The 22,427-nt window shown below is 32.6% G+C and overlaps 3 protein-coding genes and 1 pseudogene across 7 annotated transcripts; 3 read left to right on the top strand and 1 right to left on the bottom strand.

The window, feature by feature from the left end:
* Nucleotides 1-420: 420 nt before the first annotated feature.
* On the top strand, nt 421-2,425 carry LOC106446197 (annotated as a pseudogene).
* Nucleotides 2,426-5,831: 3,406 nt separating this feature from the next.
* On the bottom strand, nt 5,832-9,295 carry LOC106449646 (mini zinc finger protein 1). Its single transcript, XM_048735787.1, has one exon. It carries the CDS (start codon nt 9,184-9,186, stop codon nt 8,893-8,895), a length of 294 nt encoding a protein of 97 aa, XP_048591744.1. The 5' UTR covers nt 9,187-9,295; the 3' UTR covers nt 5,832-8,892.
* Nucleotides 9,296-9,304: 9 nt separating this feature from the next.
* Nucleotides 9,305-15,954, top strand: LOC106444386. The gene is made up of 2 exons (XM_022717707.2): nt 9,305-10,886; nt 11,196-15,954. Exons 1-2 carry the CDS (start codon nt 10,463-10,465, stop codon nt 11,573-11,575), a joined length of 804 nt encoding a protein of 267 aa, XP_022573428.2. The 5' UTR covers nt 9,305-10,462; the 3' UTR covers nt 11,576-15,954.
* Nucleotides 15,955-19,787: 3,833 nt separating this feature from the next.
* Nucleotides 19,788-22,183, top strand: LOC106446195 (probable arabinosyltransferase ARAD1). 5 transcript variants are annotated; one of them, XM_048735786.1, is made up of 3 exons: nt 19,806-20,025; nt 20,169-20,947; nt 21,455-22,183. In XM_048735786.1, exons 2-3 carry the CDS (start codon nt 20,330-20,332, stop codon nt 21,980-21,982), a joined length of 1,146 nt encoding a protein of 381 aa, XP_048591743.1. In that variant the 5' UTR covers nt 19,806-20,025; nt 20,169-20,329; the 3' UTR covers nt 21,983-22,183. The 5 variants fall into 5 exon arrangements, with proteins under 5 accessions (XP_013743340.1, XP_048591743.1, XP_013743344.1 ...); XM_013887890.3 differs by having other exon boundaries at nt 19,810-20,025; nt 20,218-20,947; XM_013887887.3 differs by having other exon boundaries at nt 19,818-20,025; nt 20,108-20,947.
* The last annotated feature ends 244 nt before the right edge of the window (nt 22,184-22,427 follow it).

Genomic DNA, 22,427 nt, shown 5'->3' with positions numbered 1-22,427 from the left:
TTTCAATATTTATTTTTTTGTTTTTATTTTCTTTTTTGCAACATTAACAATTTTTTTAGAGAGATAGTAAAAAGAGATAAGAAGAGAAAATAGGAGAAAGAGGATGTTTTTGTTAGTTTGTTAGTGTATTTTGATTTTTTTGTGTATATAGTGGCAAATTTCCCTTTTTGTTGCGGATAACTTTCACTGGCGTTAAACTTTTTAGATGTTGTATCTTTGTTTGTTACTTAAAGCATTTTAGGGGTTGCGTTAAAGATAAAGTTAATGTTTTCACATGTTCACTTCACATGGTAAAGAAGCAAATTAATTAAATTCGTAAGAAAACAAATATAAAATTCTTTTTCAGCAAAAAAAAAACTAATATAAAATTGATTTTTATGCGCTAGCGTTGGATTCGGTTTAAATACATGTGTGTCTTATCTCAATGCATATATATCCAAAGAAAGACCCATGTGACCTAGACGCTTTGTCTTTCTCTTCACCATCCGCACTCTTTAGTGAAACCACCCTTGTAATAAGCAAACAACAACAAAAAGAGCTAAAAGAGAAAGATCAATTTAAAGAAAGGAAATACTCTTTCAAGTTCAAAGTGACATTTTCAGAATACCCTCTTTGCAGAAATCCAATATTGGAGTCTTACTAGTTTTTATATAGCTTCCACACATATACACACACGCACTGTACCTACCAATATATATATATATATAGAGAGAGAGAAAGGAGAGGATCAAGAGCGTGCGCGAGTAGATATGGGTAGATCACCTTGTTGTGAGAAGATGGAGGTGAAGAAAGGACCATGGACTCCGGAAGAGGACATCATCTTAGTCTCTTATATCCAACAACATGGCCCTGGAAGCTGGAGATCATGTTCCTAGAAATACCGGTCTTGATCTTCATTTCTAATTTTTATTTTAACCTTATTAACTTATATATATATAACACATATACATGTATATATGTTTTCAGGTTTGCTAAGGTGTAGCAAGAGTTGTAGACTTCGATGGACTAATTACCTTCGTCCCGGGATCAAACGAGGAAATTTCACTGAACATGAAGAGAAAACTATCATCCACCTCCAAGCTCTTTTGGGTAACAGGTATCCGAAAATATTCCTTTAAGCAATTCCATTTTTATAAAATTGTACAAATATTTGATGGATGTTAAAGAATCTTATATCAGCGAGACAGAATCCAAAGTAATATAGTATAATTTATAGGAGCTAATCTACTCACTTCTAACTGGTTTGAGTTGAAAGTTCATAATAGTCTCTCTGGTATCTCTTGTTAATCGCATAACATTCATTGGTGTATTAATGTTTCGCTTCTAACTTTTCTTGATATAATTCGATATCGTCTTGAAAATCAGATGGGCAGCCATAGCATCATATTTACCTCAGAGGACGGACAACGATATCAAGAACTATTGGAACACTCATCTCAAAAAGAAACTCAATCTTCAGCGTCAAAATGGTAACACCAACGACGACAACACCAATATGACAGAGATGTCGTCTTGTGATAACAACAACAACAACAACAACAACAACAGGAGAAGCGTCAACAAAGGCCAATGGGAGAAAAAACTTCAAACAGACATTAACATGGCCAAACAAGCCTTGTTCCAAGCCTTATCACTTGACCAAGCATCTTCATCGATCACTGCCGATCCCGACTCACCAAAGCCTCATGATCATCATTCTACCACCGCTATTTATGCCTCAAGCACAGATAAAATCTCTAAGTTACTACAGAACTGGACAAGCTCGTCCTCTTCAATGCCTAATACTTCATCACTCTCCAACAACCGGAGCTCAAGCACCGGTGAAGGAGGAGTTCTTGATCATCAATACTCTTTGTTCTCACCGAACTCAGAATCTGGATCAGTTGATGAGAGATTGAATATAATGACAGAGACAAGTATATTCAAAGGTGAGAGTAAATCAAACGTTGACATGGAAGCAACTAATAATGCTACTACTGATGATCATGGCTCGTTGTCTTTGATCGATCAATGGCTATATGATGATCAAGGCTTGGTTGATCAGTATGATGACGTTCAAGAATATTTAATTGATGTGTCTTTAGAGGGTAAAAATAATGGCAACAACGGTCAAGATTTGTCCTAAGAAAAAACTGGGGAGAAACTCTAAACGTATACCAACTACCAAGGGTAGGTAGTGTTATGATCTTAGTGGCATTCATAATAAGGTTGCGCTCTGCACCCAAAGTCAATTATCGTTTAATACGTACTTATAAATTAGACTAGTAGAACATGATTACATTAAATGTTATTTTCTGTTTTAAATAATCCTTAGTTATCTATCTATATATAATAACTAACCTTGTCATTTGTCAATGTCACACAATTTCGATAAGTTATTATAATGTTATTGTTCCAGTAAAGAAAAACGAGACATTATGTATCATGTAGACTTTTGAAATTAATTGAAAAAAAGAAACATGTGCCGCTGTACCAATATCAAATTGAAGAGACCGACTCATAATCTTCGATAAATCGTTATCGTACTTAACGTGTTGCCGTGTTGGTGATCTGGTACATAAAGTTAGCGTCATTGACTGTCAATTACGAAACAGAGCCTAGTTACTATAGCCCATTTGAAACAATAGGCCTATCTATTACCCAATAATATTGGCTTGTTGATTCCCTCGTGTTTTGTGTTATGCTTATTAGGTTAAAAAAACAGTTTTTGTTCCACGAAGATTTTTTTTGAACGATCAGGAACTTCTAATAATTGCTATTAAAAAAATTAAAAGTCAAGGATATAAATTATTTATTTATAGTATTTGAATATATTGAATTGCTATTGGTTTATGAAAAAATATATAGTGTGAATGTGTGATAAAAAATTACTTTAACAAAAAAAAGAATGTGTGATAAAATAGTATATTTATAAGTAAAACTTATTATTTTTACTATGTTTAGAATATCCAAAATAAATATGTTATATATTAATTAATTAATATTTTATCTCTGCGGTAAAATTTTCTGAACTTTAAAGAATAATATCCAATTACATTTAAAATAAATAAAGAAAATATCAAAAAAAACTTTTATTCCATAAAAAAATATAACTCATTCGCATAAGTTTTTTATAACTCATCCACCATAATACTTTTCAAAATTACATATAAATTTTTTTTTCTATTTTTTGGTCTATACGATTTTTTTTATACATTACTAATGAACTAGGTGTTTTGCCTGCGATGCAGGTTTAAACATTTTCATAAATTTTTGAAAAGTTCTTTGTACTCTATATTCATTATACTAAAATAAATCTTAAAATAACTCAATATTCTATTTTTAATTATATAATTTATGTTTATTTTAACTTTTCACTAAAAGACTTTTTCAGATAACAATACAATATATATAGAAATTATCTTTTTTTAATTATATTTTCATATTTTGGATAATTCTTACTATTATTAATTTTAATCAATTATCTAATTAAATAAATTAAAATTTCGTTTTTATTTTTAATTTATTTATATGTTTTATTTATTAAGGGTAATAACGACATTAACCAGTCTAACTTTTAACGTGAAAGTTCGATTCTAAAAACTTACTTCGCAAATAATAATATAGATAACATGAAATTTAAAATCAATTTTAGAAAATTTTATTGATTCTTGTTTCTTACAAAAAAAAAAGTTGACTTATAGCAAGAGGAAATATGATGAACAGTTGTACAAGCGTATAATTATATATTTTCATCTTTTCTGTTGAAAAGGTATTAAGGTGAAAGTACAGTCTACGACTTATAAATCATACATATGTTCTATAAGTCATAAGTGTTTGAAGAGTTTTTAGAAAACATGAGCATACACTCATAAGAATAAACTAAAACATAAAATTAGAGAGCTTAGCTACAAGAATGCTAAGAGTTAAGCGGATAGTTTACACAGCAGCCATACTTACATATTTTTGAATTTTTTCGACTGAGACGGAAAAGTTATTGGTGCCATGTACTACATTTCCAACTAGTTTTTTCACTGAACGAAATCTTACACATTAGAATCATCTACAACAATAGTTGTGAGATTACCATGTGGTGCAGTATCATGAGCAGTATCAGCCAGAGCATCAACAACAGTATTTGTCAGGTTTGTACGTAATTCTTATCTACATTGTATTAACATTTTGAAGCAAGATATAAATACACAACTACTTCTGCAATTATTATCTTCTAGTGCTCATATGCACGACTGGTTAAACAAGAAAATCCAAACTATTTTTTATACTCTATTAGCTGATCCTGTTCGCAGCGGTAGAAATGTATTTAGTGATATACGATGCGTATTTTTCTGAACAGCTATCATGGTGCATGACCTGAGTGGAATACTTTCCGAACAATGCCAAGAAATAGATGAATCACGGGTGTTACCGGACTATCAGATAAACTACATAGACTAATCTCAAGTCCAGACTTTACACATAACTGTAATTTTGTTTCAAATGAAGTTGATTCAGAAGAGTTTTAGCAAATTCTCAGATCTCGCACCAGTTGACCATAGCTCAACTGGTCAAAAGAAATATTGATTTTTATGAATTAATATCTCTCGTTCTTCTTTCGGCATACATGCTTTGAGCATTTTCTATGAATCGAATAGTTTGAGAGAGAGAGAGAGAGAGAGAGAGTAAAAAAATGTGAATGAAGAATTAAAAGGACAGAAGCATGTGATCTTTAAGGACGGGCCTCTAGAAATCACATCGATACCATGTATCAAAAGGAACTCATCTTCACTTCAATCATTTTCTCAGTCGCATCTCTACATTGTTAGATAAGCCAAAGGTTTCTTTTCGCTGTCTTGGTCCACAGCTAGTTTTGTTCATTTTTGGCCCATTTAAATTGTTTATTCTTCAATACGGATAATATTTTAAAATAATGGCATTGTCATTCCAATGTATATCCTAGTTCCTTCATCATGACCCCCTTTTATTTTAAAATTTGTGTACATATATTTAACTAGTAAATAGTCATTGAAGTTGAACTACACTAGAACTTGAGAAAATCTCGAATTTAGGGTTATTTAAAGGAACAGTATTATAAAGAAAAGCCACTTACCATGGACCTTTTATGAGCTTTTGAATGGGCACTACTCACGAACCTTGCCGGGAGTAGTGCCCATTCAAAAGCTCATAAAAGGTCCATGGTAAGTGGCTTTTCTTTATAAGACCAATCCCCTGTCACGGCCATTACTTTCCACAGCAACAGAGTCCGGTGTTTGCTCTTACTCTCTTAGCAAGACAGATTCAGGTAACAAGCGGTGTAACGATGGTTTCACAAATGCTCTCTGGCCCCGATACGGTAATATTGGGATCTGGAGTTGCTTCTTGGCCAAAGATTCCGTCTTTCCGCCAAATCCTGTTAAGCACCTTTGCTTTTACGCCGGTCTGAAGGTGGCTCGAGCTACGTCGTCAGATTCATCTATTATCAACCGTCATTTGGTGAGCGAGACTCTATATCCAATTGCTCTCTCCCACATGTCTCCATGGTGTCGACCAAAGCTAGCTATTTCGATTTCAAGAGTATGTTCAGTATCATCTCCAAATTTGAGACTCCTAAAGCTCCAATCATGCAGTCCTCTTAAATTATCCTTTGCGGATAAATTTATCAAATCTTCCTCTCGACAGGACCGAGAGAGATCCTTATCCACCTCCTCCTTTTTAGAGGAGAGAACTTTTCCACCACCCCTTCTCTCCATGAGAGATTGTTATATCCCGATTGCAAAATCGGAAAAGCTTTTCAACTCCTTCACCGTTTTGCTATCTCGTGTAGATGCAACCAGACTTGTCTTTGTGATGTATTCTGGAGGTAAGGGTTGGTTTTCAACGTCACAATGTAAAGTGACTATGACTTATGAATCCGGTTTTACCGTGAATCTCCCGACGCATTTGAGCAGTGTCTCATTTCCGCTGTCAATCTCTTCGGAGAAGCTATCTGATTTAACTTCTGTTGTTTTTAAGTTTCATTGTTGTAATCAAAGAGGATGGATAATTCCCTCTAGCTATTGTATGTTTGAAGTTTAAGATAATGAAATGAAAGGTTGCACAAAAAAAAGAATGGGCACTACTCACTAGGGCTCTGCACGTCGGTCCATTAATAAGAAAAAAATAATTAACACAAAGAAAAAGAAAGTCTTTAGTGATAATCATAATAATTAGTGGGTGGGTCTTCTAAACATTGCACATTTACGAAAGAGCCAACCATCAACCAAAAATGCCGATTGTTCACCCAAATAAAACCAAATTGACTTGTATTAAAAATAATATTATCATTGGTTTTTGAATGACGATTGATTTGCCATTAATGGGCCTTCACCAATCTCAACTTCAAGCTCTCCATGACAATGGCATGCCACCTAATTGAAAAGATGTTCCGATATTTTGTGCTGCACTCTTTAAATCTTTAGTTTATAAGGTTTATTTTTCTGGTTTTAGTTTCATACACTTTCAAGCTCCCGGAAGAGAAGAAAGAGACCGATCCTAATTTATAATGTCAGCCAACATAATCTACTTAGTTACTTAACCTAGGGATATTTTTTACGTGTCACTCTTTTCAACTACAATCTTATTACTAGTTACTCATATTAACCTAGGGATATTAACTTGTACATTGCAAATAACAACTAGTACAATCTTTTTTTTAATATTAGGAGGTTCAGGACGGAAGCATGTAACCTACTAAATCCGAAATCACAGCATGTTATATTAATTTTGTCTCAGCGGTCATTTGAACTGGTGACCTCTAACACAATGGTCAATAAACTACGGCATGTATTTCAGTAAACTGAGAAAAAAAAATAACATTGGTTTGATTATAAATTCGTGTAGTTTCGGACCATAAACTTTGTATAAATGCATTTTTTTCTCAAAATACTTGGCAAATTAATTAACTAAATTTATTTGAATAATAATCCTACCTTTCATTTTTACTCAAGCCAATATATAAAAATGAATACAGTTCAAAATTTCTGGAGATTCACGATACGCTCTAGCTAAAAAAGTAAGGAATATAAAACTCTTTTGAATTCAAACGATAGTAATAACAATAATTAAACTAACATTGTCTTTCCCAACAAATTCGAGTGGCCACTTAGATGATGCCAAAAGCAGCCAATACAACATTTTTTATTCACAAAACCAATTTTTTTTTCATGGCCATATTGATTTACATTAATATTGTATTGTAGTTGCTTCGGCCTAATTATTTTCGATTTTATTGATTTAACTAATTAGACAAAAAAACCACATGGTGATGGTGAATGATGATCTAGTGGTAGGCGGGCTTCGAGTACTAAGTGATCTGAGATTGAAGGCACTCATTACAGTTTACGATGTGATCACACGGATATAAAGTTATACTTTAGACTTCATTTGAATATCTAGAGTGTAGTATTTTTAAAATCGAACCGGATAATTATTTGGGTCATGGTTAAATATGATTTAATGTATCTTTAGTGTGTAATTAAATTTTAAAGTAATATTATTATATATAATACATTATCAAAATGTAAATGAATTTAAAACATAAAACATTATAAACAGAAAATTAGTTTTTGTTTATATGGATGATTTATAGATTTTGATAGTTTTAATGGTTTTTATCAGTTTAATAATTTTGAGATCTATTATGTGACCGCTTTATGGTCGAACCAATTATTAGACTCAACTCAATTATGTAACCGATTTATAATCGAATCCGGTCCAACCATCGGATCGGTCCGGTTTTGAAAACATTGCCGAAGTAAAAATTTGTGGACTTCACGATTTATTTAGAGATTATTTTTTGTCTGGGATGCTCCCAAAATTAAGAAAAAAAAAGAAAAAGAAAAAAGAAAACTAATTAGACAAAAACCATTAACCTAGACGATAAGCGAACATGATCCGATATGTGGACCGTCTGCGATACAAAAGAGATTGCGTACACTATTCTACAAAGAAATTTCATGCTTTCAGACACGTAATAATATAACATTAGTGGAATTAGATTCAAGAGGCCAACTAAATGGAATTAGATTCAGCCTACTATGGCATCATCAGCATCCTCAAATTTCTAACTCAATTAGTCTCTCATTTTTTATTGGTCTTTATACATACTATATGATTCTAGCTAGAATGTATTTTAAATTTCTAAATATACAACATTTTTTGTAAGTTACATGTAAGACGATGGTTAGAGGTTTATATATTAATTGACACTTCCTGAAACTTAATTGAATGGAAATATCTTATGTTATATATACATTAATTTTCGTTGTAAGAAACTATATATACATTTTCAAGTTTCAGCAATTTTTAATCACACGTTTAAGCTTCTATCAGAGGTTCAATTATATTCAAAGAAAAAAAAGAAGAGAGAAGGCTACAGACATGTATTGGAAGTTGTACTCGAACTATAAAACCATGTTCTGAACTAAATAAGAGGCATCCTTTACAAATTGTCTCATATATCGTGTGATGTACTGATATATGCTTCTTGCCTGTGATATACTGACTTGCGATCCTATAGTTAAGCTCAACGGTGAAATAAATAAATCCAATAACATTCTCCAAATTATAAAACAATTATAGTTTCGATCAGATATAACTTTTAATCAGTATAATATCGCACAGGTATTACTCATTCGTATGAAGTTCGTATCACGAACCATATAAAAATCCAAAAGCTAAATTTGTAAAATAAATTAACTATTGTTTACATCACAAACAGATATATACAATATTTTTAAAATACATACAGACCGGCAGTATGTGAGCTGTGAATATACACATCGATAACCATTTACAAATATATATATCACTTCACCTTTAAAAATCATTCGATAAAATCCAAATCACAGAAAATGAAAAAGTTGAATCATCGAAAAATCAAGCGTTAGGTGGAGAATACTCACAAACAACCTCCGTGTTGACCTCCTTCCGGTGAAAATTCCGGTGACAACCACAAGCGGCACATCTCAAAGAATCATCGGTTCCTTCAACGCCGGCGGCCATAAACTCACGGCAACCGTCGACGGCGTAACCTCCGATGTTAGCAGCGTGATTCTTCTGACACTCCACGTAACGGATGCTACTGGTCGCCGATGAAGAAGTAGTAGTCCAAGACGACGAGGTGTTGGAGTTTCTTGATCTTTGCTTTATTACCACTTGTCTCTTCTTCATCACGATCTGTGAAACCCTAGTTTTTTTCGATTTATTATTCTTGAAATTGGAAGTGGCTCCTTTATGAAAACGAAGTGAAGACTAGATGGTGTGTACCTGCCCCTTTTATAAACTAGTTAGGCCTGTTATATTATCTTAACCCTAGAGGGAGTGAAGACTCCAAGTTACTTTGCAATTATATTTATAATTTAATTATATACAACTAATAAATATATTAATATATTTTTAGTGATTAGAAGGTTATAAACTTTTAGGCCAGACATTATAGGGCAAAGTTAAAACCATAAAGTTTAACCTTTTAGAAGAAGAAAAAAAAACATTTTAACGCGATTTAAGCTTATTGACTTTCAAGATTCATATAAAATAATATATGTTTTAACAAATCGACCAACCTGCGTTAGTTATATAGATATCTAATAAGAGATTATATGTAAGACTTTCAAATTTGTTGAAAAAATCATTTATCGCACACTGTAGTGTACTGCTGTATAATTTGTGAAGCTATGTTTTATATTGAAATAAATGACATCGTATATGGTTAAGCCTACAGCGTACACTGTTAGAACGATATTCTTTCTCTTCCATTATTTTCACCCAACTGACATGTACAAACGCGACATAATTTACTATGGCTTCGTTGTCCGAATAATTGAAAACAATATTAACAGTGCTGGTGACATAGTGAGATAGAAAAACAGGTGAAATAACACATTGATGTTCAAGTCCAAAATGATAATATCTGGAGTTTATTCATACACCACACAAGAAAGCCTAAATGGAACAAATATAACAAATTTAGTAGCCAGCCTTGATTTACCGTCAAGATCACGTGCAATGCATTATATACAGATAATTGATTAAATTATTCGAGTAAATAGAATTAAATGCGAATCCGACTCAGTCCAACGGACTTGCTCCCAGCAAGAGACAATGACAGGTTAACATTGGAATGCAATCACATTTCCCATCACCTTTTCTTTTATTCCAAACTTGCTGTAATGTTATGTTTGTAAATTACATGAATAAGAATAAATACTACGTCTATAGATATACATTGTTTAACACCATACACATAATATATCTAATGTTAACAGACTATTCTCTTTAGGAATTTGTTAAATTAATAAGACATATTCCAAAACCCAAATTTCCGATCCAAACTAAACTTGTTTCTCTCTCTGGCCCGATTCCCAAGGTGCGCCGCTCATATGAATTTCCTCCGCTCCAACGCCGCCGTTCTTTCCCCTTCCCTCTGAAGCAGCTCCTCTCCCTCTCCATGGTCCTGATGGTGACTCCTTTTCCGTCACGGTTCAGACCTCCTCCAGATCCACCTCCTCCAGATCTGCCGCCGTGGTCGCTGTGTAAGTCTCGTCCGTTTAAAGCTCGCTTCCTCATCGTCCCTCCAGAACCTCCAGAACCCCCAGACGTTCCCCTTCTCCTCGCTCCTCTCCTTCAAACCCTCGAATCCTCCATCAATCCCGTCGTCTTCCTCCCTCGTTGCAGCTCTCTGGTTCCTGTTGCTGTAGCTTCTCCTCTGAGGTTCTTTGCATCGACCATTGGTTTAACCGGGACTGTTTTCGGGTTATTTAGAGTGTGTGTTTCTACTGCTTGGTGCAGATTTCAGCACAGTTCCTCTTTTCAGCTCGAGCCACAGTTTATCTTTGCAGAAACCTCCTCTCTCTTAGTCAAGCTTTCAAAAGGTTTTGTCTCTGTTTCTTTATGGAACAAGTCTTACCTGTATGAACCTTGCCTCGTTTTAGGAGTTAGTTGTCTCAAGATGAGTCCTTTACCTCTGAATGAGGATATTGTCCTCCCTTTGAATCTTATTTTACCTCAGTTTGAGGATGTTGCAAGCGATCGGTCTTTACCTCTATATGAGGATGGTGCAAGCGATCTGTTGTCTTTACCTCTATATGAGGATGTTACACTGTGTTCTCCCCCTTTAGTACCTCAGCATGGGGTTGGTACTAGAACCTTTGTCTTGTTGGCTTTGGTTTCTATGGTTTCAGGGACTGATGCTTCTAAAAATGGAGGTCTTGGATGGTGTATCCATGGTATGGATGAAGCCCATGACTCTCAAAGCTCTGCTAGGATACTATATGTGGTCTCAACCTTTGCAGCCGAAGCTTTGACGCTGCAGGTGGCCCTTCCTTCAGCATCATCTGCTGGATTTTCAAAGCTTCAAGAAATTTGGGACTCTATTGTCCTCTTCTCTACCCTGCATTCAGGGATGGATTTGAACGAGATCGCAGGTTGTCTCCTTACAAACCTTGCCACTCTCTTCAGTCCTCTATCATTTAACTTTTATCAGTGCACGGCATTATGTTTGGCTGTTGCAATTGCAATGTGTGTTTTCTTCAGACTATGTTCCTCTATTACTCTATTTTAAGATATGAATGAAAGAAATGTTTGACAAAAAAAAAAAAAAAGACATATTCCAGACTACTATCCCTCGTGTGCTTTGTTGAATTTTGTAAGAAAATATAGAAAATGGCTATTCAATTAAAAATGAACTGAATAATTAAGTAGCTTCGATTATGTAGACAAGTAAACGAAAAAGATGTAAAATAAGAGATATGATTTCCATGACAGATTTATGGTTTCTAATTGAATATTAATACTTACTTAATTGGTCAAATTGACTTCTTTACAACGTGAGCCAACAAATATGGTTCACACTTGACACACAAAAGTCAGTCGAGTGTGAGCATCGCCTTTTTTATTCCTCTTGCTCGTATTACAATATAAATATAGGTGAACGTGTTACAGTATGAACAAATTACAAACTAAAAATAACAGAGACTTTAATCAAAATATTAGCTAAGAATCGGAAATGATATAACAAAAAATACAAATGAAATTTTATTAATGATAACTGGTTATAATAATGTTATTAATGATAACTGGTTATAATAATTTTAACAAAATTTATGTGAGAGTATCCCATTAAAAAAAACTGATTTCTCAAGAGGTGCACATAATCATTCTAGATGTCTTAAGTAACAAATAAAAAAACAGATTTTCATTAATTTGGAGAGTAATCTTTTTTTTTGGAGATTAATCTTGATTTCATCCAACTAAATAGTTGGAATACGTATATATTCCTAAATTCAGGTCAATGTACAGTATTTTAGTTTGATAAGCTAAGAATTATAGTAAATTTTACTCAGTGACTTAAGAATTCTTTTTTGCCACAATATGCTTTACAAATGCAGAAAAAATATACCATAGAATTAATTCAATTGTAAGTAGTAAGTAACTATCGGAAACAAGTCGACAAAGATACTATCGGAATAATCTATTCAACTAGTTGTAGTGGATTATATGTGTAATGTGCCTAGTGTTAAATAATACAATTGAAAACGTAAAAGATGAATTAATTATAATTGTACACAGAATTGTAGCTCAGTATACCTGATTTTTACCGTTAGAAATTTGGTTTCTACGTACCTTTGAATTATACCGTTAGAGTAAAGCCATTTATCGCTTTTGGACTCACCGACCACAGAAACACAACAAATATTAGATCAAGAAAATGTCATAATTACCGATTTATGCTATAAAGAAAAACATAATTGAGGTATTAAAAGCCGAAGATCACGGAAGAATGTCACGAAGTTGATTTGCCAATTGAATAGATAAAGTAAACAGTTCTTAATCAATCTTTGACGACCATTTTGGTGCTATTTTTCACCTATTAATCAGGAAAATGTTTTTCATACTTCAACTATATTTCTGTATGAGAAAAAATAAACTATTTTCTTTAGAGAAATCTTTATTAACCAGTATGAATTGAAGTTATGGTAACAATTAAAGTATGAAAATGCTGTTTCCCGCTATTCCTTAAGTCAGGATCGTCCTGTGGAGCTGATTTAATAAATTAATTTGGAATTAGGATTTAGGACTGCTTTTTAATTTAAAAATGGAGTCATATATATAGATGAATTATAGAGAGGTGATGGGTTATGTTGAAAAGACTCTATGTTTCTCACCAACCGTGCCCTACTCGTGAAGTTAAGAATCATATAAACCCATAAAACCAGCTTATTTGATTCAATATCTTGTCTTTTTCTTCATAAGATTTTGATTAGTATCAAAGTGAGACTAACAAGTTATCTATACTTTTATGTTGGTTTTAGACTGCTTTTATTTTTCTTCGTATGTCACAATAGTTAACTACCAGCATCAATAAAAGTTGAAAAACTATAAAACAAAAACCAATGAGTGTTATAAGAGTGTTAATGGTCAATATTCCCGCATATGAAATTGTATCACAATGTTTAGAGAATCTCAAATTTTATATTCTGAATGAAGTTTGGAGTAAAATGTTCTCTAACTCTATTTTATTTTTATTTTACCAAAAAGTACAAACAAAATTACTTTTAAAATATTTTTTTAATTTTTTCTATATTATTGTTTTTTATTATTTTCAAATAGAATAGAGTTAAATAAATTCAACAGTTATATTGATTATTTGATTTTAAAACAAAAATAGAGTAATACATTAGCACTTTTTTTAAGAATATGCGTATAAAGGACAAATACATATAGGCTGCAACCGAATAGTATTTTTTGGAATGAAATAATGTGAAATACTTTGTTCCAGTAATTCGATAAAAAAAAATACAATTTGTCTCTAATGAAATAGAATGTTTGTACCATCAATTCCATAAGAAAATAAATAAAATACAAAAGAAATTATTTATTACTTTTTCCATTTTGCAAAGAGTGTCAGTTTGATACTTTTTATACATTAAAAATGATTAAAACGTATTTGTGTTTTTATTAATTACATCTATTTAATTAATAATATTTAAGATAAATAAAATTATTTATAAGATTAATATATTTTGTAAATAATAATAAGTTTAGAATACATGTAAATTGCATTGAACTTCTAAAATGATATTTTTATATAATACAAAGTGTCAAAATAATACTCTTTATAAAACAGAAAAGTTACAATTTTGATCATAAATGAATAGAATAGACATATTTCATTTTTATCCCACAATTTTTTTAATAGTGTTTTTAGCTAAAATTACTTACATTTAGAATCAGATGGAGTGTATACCATTTACAGCCATAATTCAAATTATGAATTGCTTCGATGTAATGTTAAAACTAGCTGCAGCAATGAAAAAATATCAGAAATTTAAAACGAATCAAAGAGAAGGCACACAATGATTATTAAACAACTAATTACGATTATTTAAAAACTAATTCTTATTTGGGAAACTAAACATCAAATCTACTTTTTCAGTGTCTTTTTGTCTGTCACTTGCTTCTATATTCCCTTTCCTTAAAAATATAACAACCGTCTCTAATTCAAGACAACCTATTCGATACTCATTATTATATTCAAGAATAGCCTTATTTAATTCAAGAAAAAAAAAGACTATAACAACTATCTAATCGAATTAAAAAATGAAAATTCGCAAAAGTAACCAAACATTAAAATTTATTTAGTTGATTGTGTCACTTACGTTTTCCATGTCCTCTGGTGGTGATCAGGGGCGAAGCTAGGAAATATATCTAATGGGTGCACTATTAGTAATAAAAACAAAAATAGGTAGACAGTGAGAATTGAATCTGAGCTGATGAGGGTGCACTGCATCACTTTTCCACTGGAACCAACAGGTTTTCAACACTTTCTTTAACAAAATTTATTTTATATAAAATGTTATGGGTGCACAGGCCTCCATATACTATATACCCGAAAACCGAACCGAAAAAACCGGGACCGAAACCGGACCGAAAATTATAAAAACCCGAACGGTTCCTATATTTCTAAATCTGAAAAACCGAAAGCGAACCGGGATCGAACCGAGAACTGAACGGGTACCCAAATATTTTGAATATATTGAATTTTTTATTATTTTAAATTTTAATATATATAAAATATAATTTATAAATAAAAAAATATCTAAAAAAATCCGAACTACCTGAATAACCCGAATATATTTTCGGTTTTTTCCGGGTTTAGCTCAGGTTTTTGGGATTTTTTCGGTTTTTGGGTTTTAAACTCGAACCAAACCCAAATTATTTGTAATACAGTTCCATTTCGGGTTTTATAAAAAAATAGAAATCCGACCCGAACCCGACATTATCCGAACCGAACCGATCCAAAAAATGTCCGGTTCCTAAACGGTTCCTAAACATCCCAATCCGAGTAACCCGAAAACCGAATAAGCTGAACCGACTTGAACCGAAAACCCGAATGCCCGGCACTAGGTGGTGATATGGAATATGTTAGTCATGAGCTCAATTCTCATTAGACACTAAACTATTGCTATTTGGCTAGTTTTGGTTTGAGTTTCGCTTAAGTAATTAATATGATAGGTTATAACAGATAATCGATCTACTCTTTAGTATTAGTCAAAAAATATTTAAACTTGAATCAAATAGTATTAAATGTGTACTTTCTACCGGAACGACTGAATAGTTAATAGGTTTATAAGAAAAATTGGAGTAATGTTAAATGAGTATTGGGCTCTTAATGTTCTCTGACTATTCTTTCGGGCTTTTCCTTCAGAATTATGAACTTCGTATCACCTCGAGAGGCCATGCCCATTCATTTGAGTGAAGTTTGTATTACTTTTCTTGGTCATATATTTGGATATATATATATATATATATATATATACTATTATTGAAAGAATACATATATATTTTAAAAAGAGTTATACACATTTCATACGCAAGAGAAATATCCAAATTAACACATACTTTTTTATTTTTGTTAAACAACACATACTTTTTATAAACCCATATAGTTAATAAACAAATCCCAACAAGCCATATACGGCTCCACAATGTGATTGGTAACTGGTAAGTGCCACTAAATCTTTTATATTTTCTAAGCCATTCATATTTTTAAGTCGCACTCATATATGTGTGTGAATTATGCTAATATACTCATAATATTTGTGGTCTTTCTTTTCATAAGTTTTCCTATAAAAGGTTTCATGGCGAAAAAGAATTGCATACAAAATTCTACAATTATAATTGCCCTATATGCCCATTAATGTCTCATAATTGCAGCTTTAAATCATAGAACGATAACATATAATTATACACACCGCTACTAAATTTTCAAAACAAGGGCTATAGATGCAATAATTATATCAGAAAATGAAAACATATGAGAAAAGTCGTTAAAATTTGTTGTATGCATTAGATAGATTTGCCTCCAATATACGTGCACAACTGCACATGGAGTTTTTTTTGTTGCTAAAATGTAAATATCATTAAGTTGTTAATGAAAAGTCTGATTCAACGGACTTGCAATTTCTTCTGCTCTAAAACTAATCAGATACAAAGGCCGCAAAAAATATAAAAACCCCAAGTATCAACCTAAGATCAAAGCATTGATCAACAAGAGCAACACTTCAATCTACAAGAATTGCCACAAGCGTCAGCAAAACGTCCTTACAAGAACTGCACATGGAGTTATACACAAAAGCTGCGTCTACCCTCAGTCCCTCTCAGTTTCTCCAATTAATGTCCACCTCTTAACCTGCATCATCTATATATTCAGCTCTGAGATTCAGACATGTCACTCCTGCTCTACATCAAACGGGGTTCCTTGATGTCCTTGCTAATAAATAAGGCCTAAGGGGAAAGGTGGCATGAAGAGCCAAGCCGATATTTCTCTTAGAGATCTCTTGTTGGTTGGTCCCAATCACTAGCAATGGAGATACAATTGCTCCTCCATGTTACCTCCTCTTTCTTTCACCTTTATAGCTTTCCTTTTCTTCAATTTAGGCTGTCACCAACTTTAACTTAGTCTGGACTCTGGAGTAATCTGATATGTCATGGAGAACTTATACAAGGAGAGAAAGGAAGAGGGCTCAGGACCAAGAGGTTGAGATTGATAGTTCAAGCCGCTAAACACGGTTTAGAGATGAGGCGCAGCAACACCAAGTATCATAAACCATGCATGTTCTTCTGCCAAAAGTGTTGTACTAAATGTCTTTGTGTTTATCCGGGCACTTACGGCAACAAACAAGGTGGATCCATAAACAGAGAAAAACCAATCTATTATTTTAATTAATAATTAGAGTTTGATCCGTGCACCCGCGCAAATATTTATTTTTTATTTTTTTAATATATATTTGTTTTATCTACTAATAATAGCAATCCCAATTAATTCCAAAGGTTGTGAGTCTACTTATGTTGAAAAATTGTGTCTTTTGAAAAAGAAGTGTAAATGGTTGTGTTTTTTCTAAAAGTTCTATGTTGGAAGGTTGTGTCTTTTCCAATTAATTTCTAAGGTTGTGAATCCACTTATGTTGAAATGTTGTGTCTTTTGAAAAAGTAGTGTAAAGGGTTGTGTCTTTTCTAAAAGTTCTATGTTGTAAGGTTGTGTCTTTTCCAATTAATTCCTAAGGTTGTGAACTTCAATTATGTTGAAAGGTTGTCTTTTGAAAAATATGTGTAGATGGTTGTGTCTTTTCTAAAAGTTATATGTTGTAAGGTTGTGTCCTTCTAAAAATAGTTTAAAAGTTGTGACTATTCACTAATATCTTTTAAAAAGTGAGAAATTGTGAGTATAAGAATGTGACTATTCATATTGAAGGGTTGTGACTATTTAAATAGGCTTTAAAAAATCTATAAATAGTCTCTCCCATGCATTTTTCAAATCAAATTTTCACTAATCTATTAATAATAAAATGGTGAAAAAAATAATGTCAAAGTTGCAACTTTTCATCTAAACAAAGTGCATTTTCATCTCAAAGTGGGATTGCTTTAAAAAATATCTACTAATAATAGAAATCCCAATTAATTCCAATGGTTGTGAGTCCACTTATGTTGAAAAATTGTGTCTTTTGAAAAAGAAGTGTAAAGGGTTGTGTCTTTTCTAAAAGTTATATGTTGGAAGGTTGTGTCTTTTCCAATTAATTTCTAAGGTTGTGAATCCACTTATGTTGAAAGGTTGTGTCTTTTGAAAAAGTAGTGTAAAGGGTTGTGTCTTTTCTAAAAGTTCTATGTTGTAAGGTTGTGTCTTTTCCAATTAATTCCTAAGGTTGTGAACTTCAATTATGTTGAAAGGTTGTCTTTTGAAAAATATGTTTAAAGGGTTGTGTCTTTTCTAAAAGTTATATGTTGTAAGGTTGTGTCCTTCTAAAAATAGTCTAAAAGTTGTGACTATTCACTAATATCTTTTAAAAAGTGAGAAATTGTGAGTATAAGAATGTGACTATTCATATTGAAGGGTTGTGACTATTCAAATAGACTTTAAAAAATTTATAAATAGTCTCTCCCATGCATTTTTCAAATCAAAATTTCACTAATCTACTAATAATAAAATGGTGAAAAAAATAATGTCAAATTTGCAACTTTTCATCTAAACAAGGTGTCTTTTCGTCTCAAAGTGGGATTGCTTTAAAAAATGTTGGTTTTATTTAAGTAATGTGTTAGTTTATATAATAAGTGTTAGTATTTTATAGGAACTCTCCCAAAAATTAAAAAAAAATATTATAAATGAGACGGGTCATATTAACGTAAATCAACATATATTTATTACAATATTCAATTTTCTGAATATTCATTTTCAATAAATAAAGCATGTAGATAAATATTCAAAATAACAATTACCAACATATAAATTATAATTGTTTAAAATTGTAAACTAATAATTTTAATATTATGTCTTAAATAGGAAAAAAAATTATATATCATGCAAAAAAAAATTGCATTTTGTTGAAAAAGTGGTTGAGGATAACTATCATGTGAAAAATGTATGAAAAAACTTAAAAAGGAAGAAGACACAATTGTATGCAATATGTGTTTTGATAAAAAATTAAAGGAAACATTAAGGTTTATATATATATATATATATATTTGAATACTTTGTAAATCATATTTTAATCATCAAAATTAAATTTAATTATTTATATGATTTAATTTTTTTATCAGGCATATAAAATTATAAATTATAGATTATAATATATTCTTTATAAAATGAGTTCCCGTGCGATATCGCACGGGCTCTTTGCCTAGTATAAATAGAAATATATAATTTTAAATTTTAGTATTATAGTATTATCTGTTTGTATTATCTATCATTAATTTCTTAGCTCTCATATAATTGTACGTATGTTTCTTTTCTATTTGTATTTTGCAAATTTGTTGTGTCGCCAGATGAAAAAACCTTTTAGACCAAGTTAAAAGAGAGTTTTAAAAATATATATATATATATATAGAACAAAATTTCTTTATAGGACCTTCAAATTAAAAATATATGAAATTTTTATTTTATCATTTTTTTTACTTTTCGAATAATATTTATTACAATGATTTTATATATAATCGTTTGAACACATGTTAAAATTAAAGAGATTCAAAATACATATCGTTTGATTAATCGTTTCTAAATATACAATCAAACTAAGAGAAATCCTAGTTTTCTATAATAAATTTAGCGATAATTATATTGGCTCCATGTAAAGAAATATATTTAAAATTTTCAAATAAATTTACACTAAAACTCCTCTAGAACAGGAAAATGTGACTAATATAATAAACCTACTACATTATTATTACAAGCAAATAGTTTCACAATTATTAAAGAATAGAAAATAAATAGCCTTTACCAAATTATCCGCCGGAAAAAAAATGTCTTTTACCAAATTGTCCTGAACAGAGGAAAAGGAGTCAATAAACACAATACTTTGAAGATCTATAGATCAAAGACCAAACCCTGGAACTCCAAAGTCAACTGATTCCTGGATTGAAGCTGTCTGAATAGCATCAGATAAGAAGAGCAATTCATGCATCAAAGTTTCTGTTCACCTCCAATGGCGTGAAACCTCAGATGCCGCCCTACTTCATCAGGTACTAACTCTTGTCTCTTGGTCGAAAGCTGAAACCTTTGTCTCCAAATCGATTACTTTGTGTTCTGTCTGAATGATTTGAGGTTCGAAAGATGTCGGAAAAGAGCATGATTTCCTCAAAACTCCTCTTTTACACGATAACAGTATCGACGCTGCTATTCATCGTCTCTTCCCTCTTCTTCCTCCAACGCAGCGACTCTTCTTTCACTTCAAGCTTAGTCCGCAAGCTGATTCTTCCGAGCACAGACCTCAAGAACGAGCAAACCGATGCTAAACCGGTCTCGTGTGGTGTGTTAAAGGTGTTTATGTACGATCTCCCCTCTGAGTTTCACTTTGGGCTATTGAACTGGCACAAGAAAGGATCTGAGACTTGGCCTAGTGTCAAGAACGTTAGCACAGTCCCGTCTTATCCTGGTGGGTTGAATCGTCAACACAGTGTGGAGTATTGGCTTACGCTTGACTTGTTAGCTTCAGAGACACCTGAGGTTAAGAGACCATGTAGTGCAATGAGAGTGAAGAGTTCGAAAGAAGCTGACATTGTCTTTGTCCCCTTCTTCTCCTCGTTGAGTTATAATCGAAAGTCTAAGCTCAGTGGAAACGAGACGAGTAGTGTTGATAGATTGCTGCAGGAGAGATTAGTTGAGTTCTTGAAAAGTCGTGACGAGTGGAAAAGATTTGGTGGGAAAGATCATTTGATAGTAGCTCACCATCCTAATAGTTTGCTCTATGCAAGAAACTCGCTTGGTTCTGCAATGTTTGTTCTCTCGGACTTTGGAAGGTATCCATCCTCCATTGCTAATCTTGAGAAAGATGTCATTGCTCCTTACGTGCACGTTGTTAAGACTGTCTCTAACAATGAGTCAGCTTCGTTTGAGAAGCGTCCTGTGTTGGCCTACTTCCAAGGAGCAATCTACAGAAAAGATGTAAGTGGTTTATTGTCCTAAAGTACTGCTGGATCGGTTAGTTCGGGTTTTTCGGGTCCGTTGTTCGAATTCGGTTACTTCGATTCGGTCGAATCTCCGCCGAAATGAACTGTAAATGTTTGGTTCGGTTTCAAAATTTTCTACCGAACTTAACTAAAGTTTTCTGAATTCGGTTAAATTTTGGTTTAAATTGGTTAAAAATCCGGAATTTTTTTTGTTAAGTTCAGTAGTTTGGTTTAGTTCAGTTACTTTGGTTCGGATTTTTGTTAGTTTGGTTAATTCACTTCAGAAATTTGGTTAAGATTGGTATAGTTTCGTTAATTGTTTTTTTGAAAACTGAACTAACCGATAACTGAACCAAAAACAAAATTTTCTTTTAAGTTGCCGAATCGAACCGAACCTCCTAACTAAACTGATCCAAAAACCAAACTTTTCGGTTCGGTTTGGTTAATAATGGCAAGGCCTAGCTAGAACACATCTCAATCATGTCAAATGTTTTTGTTGCAGGGTGGAACTATTCGCCAAGAACTGTATAACCTTCTTAAAGATGAGAAAGACGTTCACTTTGCATTTGGAACCGTAAGAGGGAACGGGACTAAACAAACCGGTAAAGGCATGGCTTCCTCAAAGTTTTGTCTCAATATTGCAGGTGACACTCCTTCCTCTAACCGTCTTTTCGACTCTATCGTTAGCCATTGTGTTCCGGTTATAATCAGTGATCAGATTGAGCTTCCATTTGAGGATACTCTAGACTATTCTGGTTTCTCTGTGTTTGTGCACTCTTCTGAAGCTGTGAAGAAAGGGTTTTTGGTGAGTCTCCTCAGAGGGGTAACTGAGGATCAGTGGAGGAAGAAGTGGGAGAGACTCAAAGAGGTTGTTAGGTGTTTTGAGTATCGGTTTCCTTCTCAGCCTGGAGACTCGGTGGATATGATTTGGTCTGCGGTTTCGCATAAGCTTGCTTCACTTAAGTTTGATGTTCACAGGAAGAATAGGTACCGTAGATCTGAAGTTTTTGAGAGAAGTTTATCAACTTAAGATCATGTATGTGAGTGATGCTATTTGGAGAAAACACATTTTCTCTTCTTGCCACGTCTCTGTTTTGTTTTCGTAGAGTTGAAGATCAAAGAATATAACTCAGCATAACAAGCATCTGTGCAAAGCTTGTTCTAGTTTGACAAGAAAAATAATGAGTTATATTCTCTCCAGAACACCAACAAAAATATATTTTTGGACTAACGTTCATTATGTAAAAACCTACAGAGAAGCAAAAGTATCAGTACCTGAAGCAGCTGCGATCTGAAATTTTTTGGAACTTGAACTCCAACGTCAGAATTGCGATAGCTTGTCTCCTAACTAGGTGTGACCACGAGAGTAAATGCTTGTAGTAGCCTTGTTATGCCTTTGAGGGCTCCAAAATGCGCGCATGGTGAGCCTTCCCATAATGTGTTCAGATCAGGAAATGCAAATAATATTTCTAAAA

This window comes from Brassica napus, chromosome A7, assembly GCF_020379485.1.
Source record: "Brassica napus cultivar Da-Ae chromosome A7, Da-Ae, whole genome shotgun sequence".
In the NCBI taxonomy this organism is placed as follows: Eukaryota; Viridiplantae; Streptophyta; class Magnoliopsida; order Brassicales; family Brassicaceae; genus Brassica; species Brassica napus.
This window is presented reverse-complemented; position numbering and strand designations above follow the sequence as displayed.